A 7,611-nucleotide genomic window follows, 5' to 3' on the forward strand; every position below is an offset into this window, starting at 1 on the left:
CAACCCCGAACTTCAAAACAGTCTACTTTACAACATCAAACTTTCAAAACCAGACAAAAACCAACCCTGCACTGGTTTCAACACAATTTTGACTAGTTTTGACCATTGACCGCCTAGTCAGCATCCTAGTCACCCCGCAAGTCACCCTCCGACTAACCCCGAATGTGTATTTTCCTTCTAGTTTTTTTTTATCTATTTGGCAAAACATTTTGGAACTTTCCCAGTTTGAATACAAGGGTAGTGCTCATTTTTGAGATTTTTTTTTCCATTTGTTTTTCTGATTTTGTTTTGGCCAATTTTGACCAAAAATGGTCTTAAATGTGTATTTCCATTATACTTTTTAGCTATTTGAAAAGACTTTCTCATGTTGAATACGAGGGTAGTGTTCATTTTGAGAAAAAAAAATCCCATGCCTTTTTGAAGAAAAAGAACATTACATGGCCAAATTTTCACCTAAAATGGACTTGAATGTGTATTTTCCTTCTAATTGTTTATCTGTTTGGCAAAACGTTTTGAAACTTTCCTACATTGAATCACATTGTAGTTTTGAAAATTTTCTAGAAACTTCAATTAAGTGGATGGGTATCAACGATGCTGACTAGGTAGTCAATGGTCAAAACCAGTCAAAACTAAACCAGTCGACTTTTGTCACGTTTTGGAACTTTAAGGTTGTGAAGTTGACAATTTTGAAGTTCAGAATTGTGTCTTAAGACTTTAATGACAAAGTTCAGGGTTGTAATATGAACTTCTCCCATTGTTCAGCCATGATTTAAGAATATCATAACTTGAGAAAAGTTTCATCAGTATTTCATTTGGATCAACGACCAATAAAATATGGTCAAATATCACATTCCTCTCACTGGGACAAGGTTTACCTCAATCTAAGGTTCAAAATTGACAGCAGGATACATCATAAGACATCGGCGGTTAACAAGACAACGCAACGCCCAACAACCCCAGCCCTATCTGTACATATACGTGGTGACAATCTATAGTCCTGCACCCAAGACGAGATGTATGTGCTCAAACGTACAGTCAACACTGCATGGTTAGGAACCTCTTGGCAGCCACAAGAATCAAGCAAGCCTCCAGCATTTCCCATAATTTCATGACAATGCGCTTTCCATGAGCTCAAGGAAACCAGGGGGTGACATTGGCGGCATCGCTTCTTCCTGGACATCAATCATTTCCAGAATCTTTCTTGCAGTTGCTTGAGAATTGTCATTACCGCCTTCTTTCAAGGTTGTGGTCTGCGAGGCTGTTACTTTGGTGTGGATAGACTCATTGTTTTCAAGACCAATGTTTGCTTTAGGGTGTGCTTTTGCAGAAGTTACTGCATCGATGAAGATGCCAGATTCCTTGAGACCACGAATAATAGCCTGGAAAGATCAGGCATAGCTTAGCAGCATTCAAGTAACTTGTCACGTTTATGAGTCAATTCCTTCATTACTGAAATTAAACTGCTATTTATTCTATTTTGAGATCAAGGTTTACCATTGGTGCATATATGCGTGTTAAAACGCCCTTCCTCAAAAGCTTCAAATTTGTATCTTTGTCAGTCCATACAACATGTTCCCGGTACCTGGACATAAGTATCCAAATAAATATAAGGCCTACTTCAGGACAGGGGTAGGAAGGGAAGAACTGCAGTTGTGCAGATGGATAATAAGGGAGTTACCAGTTCCTCATCTCTTGCTCGGTAGCTGTTGATGCAATTATGAAGGCCTGACATGTCAGAGGAAAGGCAAACAAATTAGGTTTGTCACTTTTGTTATTCATCCAAACAAAATTTCATACTGAAGCTGCATTAGCAGCAAAAAACTAAAATTCAGAAAAGGTTATCTTCTCATTCTTAAGAGCTGGTTTGTTCTGTGTCATACTATTCTAGATAGTGCATTGCTGTTGTACTTTTAACTGACACCCATGCACCACTCCAATAAACAAAAATGCATGTTGTTTGATCAGGTGACCAAATGCTGCAGAGGTGCAGCAAAGGAAAGAAACAAACATAACTCACCAATCTGTCAAACTCCAAGATAAAACATCGTTTCACATCCTCCTTTGTTGGCTTACAGCCACACCTATCCCTTCTTGAAGTTAAGTCCGAGAACTTTGTGTAAGTGTAATGCAGAATAGCAGCCTCCTCCAACTTAATTTCACTACAGGAAAACAGATAACAGATGGCTAAATAATTTAGTAGAAACATTTCCCCAGAATTGACTTGAACTTGTGAGCTGAACACTAGAAGAAAAGAAAAACTCCACAAAATCAGATATCTGGCATCATACTTCGGGGATTTCATGTAATTATGCCATCTATGAGCACCATTCGGACGCATATGCTCCTGGACCCTTGCCGCTGATTTCCCATTACCATAAGTGAGGAAGTAGTTTGGATTACCCCGCGTGGCCTCTTTGTATAGGCCAAAGTATGTATCCTTCGGAAGATGATCGTAGTTCTTCTTAAACATGGAAACCTGCAGGTACACAAACATGGTACTATAAGAGTGTGTTTGGATTTTTAGCTGCACAGGCTATAGCCTAGATGGGTAAACTAGCACATTTTAGCTAAGTCACACTCTCCCCTGCCCCTTAATTATGTAACCACCTCTTAAGAGATCGACCTGGCAGTTAAGGTGGGCAGGTACCGACTTTTTTGCATCACTCGAGTATTTGCCAATGGGAGCGATTGAGCAGATTTGGCTCTTCACCAGACGAGTATTGTCTAGCCCAACCAGGCTACCATGCCGCCAAAAGGGAGGGATATTTGTAAGGTTCCAAACACATCGAGCAAGGCTACAAAGTACCTAACCGGGGATCCAAAAGTTCCCCTATACTTCCTCTGTATCAAAATATAAGACGTTTTTTGACACTGTCATAGTGTCAAAAGGCGTCTTATATTATGATACGGAGGGAGTATAAATTAATTGCAGTAATTAATTTATTGGCAACTCGAGAGATAATCTCTGCGAGTGAATAGACCACCACCAACTTAGATCTTTATAAGAGTAAAGATAAGGATTGGTTTTTTTTTGGAACGAAAGGGGTTGCCCCCCCTGCCCCAATTTTATAAATTGAAGCAGAATAAGGATTGGTATTTTATAGCGTGGATTACGCCTTTTGCATACCTCAGTAAAAGGATCTTTAATGTCATCCCGCTCAACGCTGCTCTCCTAAGAGAAAGAAATCATACCAGTCAGATGTGAAATGTATTACCAAATTCAACAACAGATCAGCTCTGCAACTCACATAGTTGGGGAAGATAACCATGTCAACATTATCAGGAACATCCAAAAGCAGCCGCCTAAGAGAGTACTCCCTGGCACCCGCTGGATGAATTAACTCGTCGGTATCAAGATGTATGATCCAATCCATTCCAGCCTCCTGTGATAATCAAGCAGGGAAGCTCACGCTAAACTCACGGCAAAACAAAAGGCCTTATCAAAATCCAACAAAAGCATGTAAAATTTCCTCATAACTATAGCAAATATTTAAAATCTTGTGATGTCTGTAACCAAGTGACTGATGTAAACTCACATCCTTGTTACACCCTTAACAAACTAACAAGGCATATTAACACGACCGGAGTTTCTATAATTTTTAGTTAATGGAAGTAGAGATTTGGGCTAAGATTTACACAACAGTGAACAGACTTTCGGCACAAAAGAAAACACAATACAATTGTTTATCAAGGAGTAAATCAGGTATGTGCGTTCCTGTTTGTACTATATGTACTCTACATACACACTGTACCAGAGACAATATTTTACTTTTTTTTGAAAGGGGGACAATATTTACTAGTGTTAGTTAAATTCCTATCTGCTATATATGTTATGTTGTACTAGTGATGATAAATAGATATTGTTGTTAGTGCTAAAAATTCAACAGAGACCAGAATATTATTCGATGATGATTATGGTCCCTGGCACACACATACACACACACAAAAGAGTTGAAATAGTAAGGTGGTAGCTAACAATAGATAACACGAAGAGAGCCAGTGTTTGTGAATGAAATGAAGACAATTATCTATAATAAATCTTACACAAGGACATGAATGTCAAAATTTATAATTAAGCGGGTACTACCAGACATATCAAATGAAATAGCTCCTAACCCCATGCTCAGCTGCCAGACCTAACCTAGTAGCTTTCTGTACAGTTGAGTTTTTTGGCCTTTGTTCTTGGTTTAAGATATGTTGCTTTTTTCACTTGTGCTTTGTTTTGTTTAAGCATAGCTCTGTAAAACTCAAGTCATTTGGAAGCGCTTTCTTCTAATACAAAATGATAGGCGGTCAGGTGCGTGTTCAAGAAAAGAATTAGCTCATACCCTTGCCATAACAATAGCCATTTCCATGTTAAGTGACTGCTTAACAAAAAGCTCATAATTGCATGGCTTGTAAAAGAAACCTGAAAGCCAAGTTTCATTCCAAATGCGGCTGAAAATGATAGAAACAAGATAGGTTTAGACAATCAAAACATCATGAATATACATCAGCAAAGTTGTTAGCAAAATATATATCATATAATTCATTAATTCCCTTGCACAAGAAAAAAAGAGTACACGATTCATGTACAACAATACTTCAGAACATTCAAAGTTCAATTAACGGCATTGTGATACAAGTAATTTCCAACATTTCTTATACCTCTACACGCATCATTTTCGGCAATACTGTCAGAATTTATCAATGCATGCCTTATCAGTTTTCATTGTTAAGTTAGTATTTACAGTTTTTGAATATTATGGTAGCCGTAGATGGAATTTTCTATGACAAATTACACATACTAGCTTTGTTAATTCAAAAACTAAGTTCGGAAATGAGTGTAACTGTTGAGCATGTCACCATACCTTCTGTCCTGTTGTTCTTTTAGTTCTTTAGTTCTGTAAATAATTTTTACACCCTAAAACAGAGGCACATAAAGTCAGAACAAGATCAGACAAAGTTCACATAACAAAAGGACATGGAGAAATTAATTACCCGGATAGATTCGAGAACAGAAGTAACAGCTGGTTTAGCAGCCTCTCCTTCAACAAATAGAATAAAGTGTGAAACACCAATGACCTTGTGATAATACAACCATGGAAGAATTTGGTGTAAGCTAGCAGATGTGCTTCCCGTTATACAGATCTGCAGTGTCACGAATAGATACCCAAGGATAAAATTAGTTCAACATAAGCATCGGGCGGTGCTCATCAAGACTTAGATATGTGCACTAGATTCTCACAATTAAAACATGATCTGATGTGAAGTTGAATAGTAGTTTTAGTCAAGTTGATTACTATTTTTAAAGACAAAAAATAGGCAAATTGGGTGATAATATATTATGGCCTGTGGTTTGATTTTGGCAAGTCTTCCCTATTTCATCACATATCTAAATCCATATGAGCATCATATATCCTGTTCTTCAAACTTGCTATTCAAGATACTTGGCATACATGCCTAAAGTCCCATCCATCTTGATTATGATACAGGAATGTACATATAGTGGGGAAATGTGCTAGTAATCCATCACCAGTACTGCCCCATTTCTTCATAAGATTATAGCGACTGCAAGTTTCTTTATACTGAGCCAAAATTGCTCATCATTAAGCATTGCCAGCGAATCTGTGCACCAATGAGCCACCATGTTCCCTTCTCAGTGCCTAAACACCACACCAACCGCAAAGAAACAAGAAGCCAGCTCCCAGAAGTATAATCTTTTTTATTACATAATTTCGCCAAATGAACAATTTGAACAGGCACCTAATATTTGACTTCCTAAGTCACCACTACAATTCTGCAAGTATCATTCTTGCAGAACCTAGTGAACACAATTTCTCACTGAGCCATGAAAAGTTCACCAAAAGATTGTACTGTGTGAACAAATGCAAGATTGCAAATCAAGCTTTCTAAAAACTCTGGCATCCAAGTTCATAGAAGGCTGCACCGCTCAACACTTGAAGAAATGGCTATGCAACTACTGACCTCTAGATCGCATCAGCAATGTTCGGTGTTAATGGAAGGGAAGAAACGGCACATTCTATAACAGTCAAGTGGCACTTGAAATACCACAAATCTGCTCTAAAAGATGGGCCTTTTCACTGTGAAGTAACAAAACAACCTTAGATGAGTAAAGGTCAGCCTATTAGCCAACTATTCAAGACCCTTCCATGAGTATATCACTAAGTGCTACTGTGCCACGGTATATGATCTCTTCCCCACAATCTCAAAAGCAACGGGATCAAATCATATCACCAGTGCAACTTCAAATTCTCTGCCCACAGCTCAATATGACAACTCCTCGGATCACATCTACACTAGTCACAATTTCGTAGCACGAGATCACATCGAACCGCTCTAAAAATGAGGATCTCTAAGCGCAGATCAGATCGGAGCCAGAGGGCATGCCGCACCTTGGGGGTTATAGCGGTGTCGGTGTCGAAGCTCCAGCCTCGGTAGAGAGAGATTCCGTGGGAGGAGGCGCTCCGGCCGAGGATCTCGGCGCAGTCGGCGGCCGCGGAGGAGGCCGACGCGGATGATACGGCGAAGTAGGAGCCTCGGCCTCCCGTGGAGGATGAGGAGGAGCCCAGTGGGCTGTTCTCCATGCCGGGGAACCGCTGCGTGTCCGCGGGCCACACGGTGCCGGTGGGGTCGCGCATGCCGCCGCGCCACTGGAGCGCGAAGGCGAACGCGGCGAGCGCGAGCGGCAGCAGCGTGAGGAGGAGGAGCACGCGCATCGCGAACACCGCCGCCCCTCCGGCGCCGGCCGCGGAGGAGGAGGAGGCGCTGCGGTAGCCCGCCATTGGGGAGAGTCGGTGGCGGGTTGGTGGAGACCTCCGTCCGCCCCTCTGGTTGTGGAGCTGCTCCCCAGCGAGCGTTGCCGGAAGGAGACTGGAGAGAGCTGAGCATTCTGCGGGCTGGGCCTTGAGTAGGGCGGTGAAGTGCGGCAAGATGTTGGGCAGTCGACGAATTGTCCATGGGCCGGTGGAGAGCACGAGAGCTATGTCTATCAGGCCGGCCCATTAAGCAGATCGCTCGCTGCTAAATGGTATGGATAATAAGAATAGCCTAAAAAAAGGTATGGATAATTTCATCCGCACCCTTATTATTTGCACTAATTCATCGGATATAGATGAAGGTATGGATTTTGGTCAGCCGGATATCCGACGGGTATGATAGTGGATATGGTATCAGTAATATCCGACAGGTGAGAATTATACGATATGTTTTTACAGATTATCCGAGGTTATCAAACATGAATATGTGATTAATTTAGCCAATTCGACGAGCTCAAATACCCAACTAAACCATTTATAAGAATCATATCATATAAATAGAGTAAAACCATAACCCTGATAGCACCTTAGTGTATGACCACAATTACAGTCGTGGTCATCACAGTAGTAGGCGTCGCTGACCGCATCTCTCTGACCAAGTGCTATGCACTCTTCACTCTATGTCTTTAGGGTCTTTGATTTAAAAGATTATTATAGGATCTTTGAAGAATTAGAATCCATAGAATTTTTTCCTACGTTGGTCGTTTGATTCATATGATTGAATCATATAGGAATTTTTCCTAAGGATGCATCTTGCACTACATTTCACAGGAATTTTAACATTCACTTCAAC

General features: G+C 40.7%; 1 protein-coding gene across 1 annotated transcript; it reads right to left on the reverse strand.

Annotated features, from left to right (window-relative positions):
• Positions 1 to 785: 785 nt before the first annotated feature.
• On the reverse strand, positions 786 to 6,898 carry LOC125543388 (glycosyltransferase-like At2g41451). Its single transcript, XM_048706712.2, has 11 exons — positions 6,396 to 6,898; positions 4,981 to 5,130; positions 4,851 to 4,903; positions 4,329 to 4,437; positions 3,249 to 3,383; positions 3,128 to 3,172; positions 2,289 to 2,476; positions 2,018 to 2,159; positions 1,679 to 1,725; positions 1,495 to 1,582; positions 786 to 1,379 (listed from the first exon to the last, which is right to left on the reverse strand). The coding sequence occupies exons 1-11, from the start codon at positions 6,783 to 6,785 to the stop codon at positions 1,107 to 1,109; spliced, it is 1,620 nt and encodes a 539-aa protein (XP_048562669.1). The 5' UTR covers positions 6,786 to 6,898; the 3' UTR covers positions 786 to 1,106.
• Between the last annotated feature and the right edge of the window lie 713 nt (positions 6,899 to 7,611).

The sequence above is a fragment of the Triticum urartu genome, chromosome 3A (genome assembly GCF_056163025.1).
Source record: "Triticum urartu cultivar PI428250 chromosome 3A, HENAU_Tu73, whole genome shotgun sequence".
Classification (NCBI taxonomy): domain Eukaryota; kingdom Viridiplantae; phylum Streptophyta; class Magnoliopsida; order Poales; family Poaceae; genus Triticum; species Triticum urartu.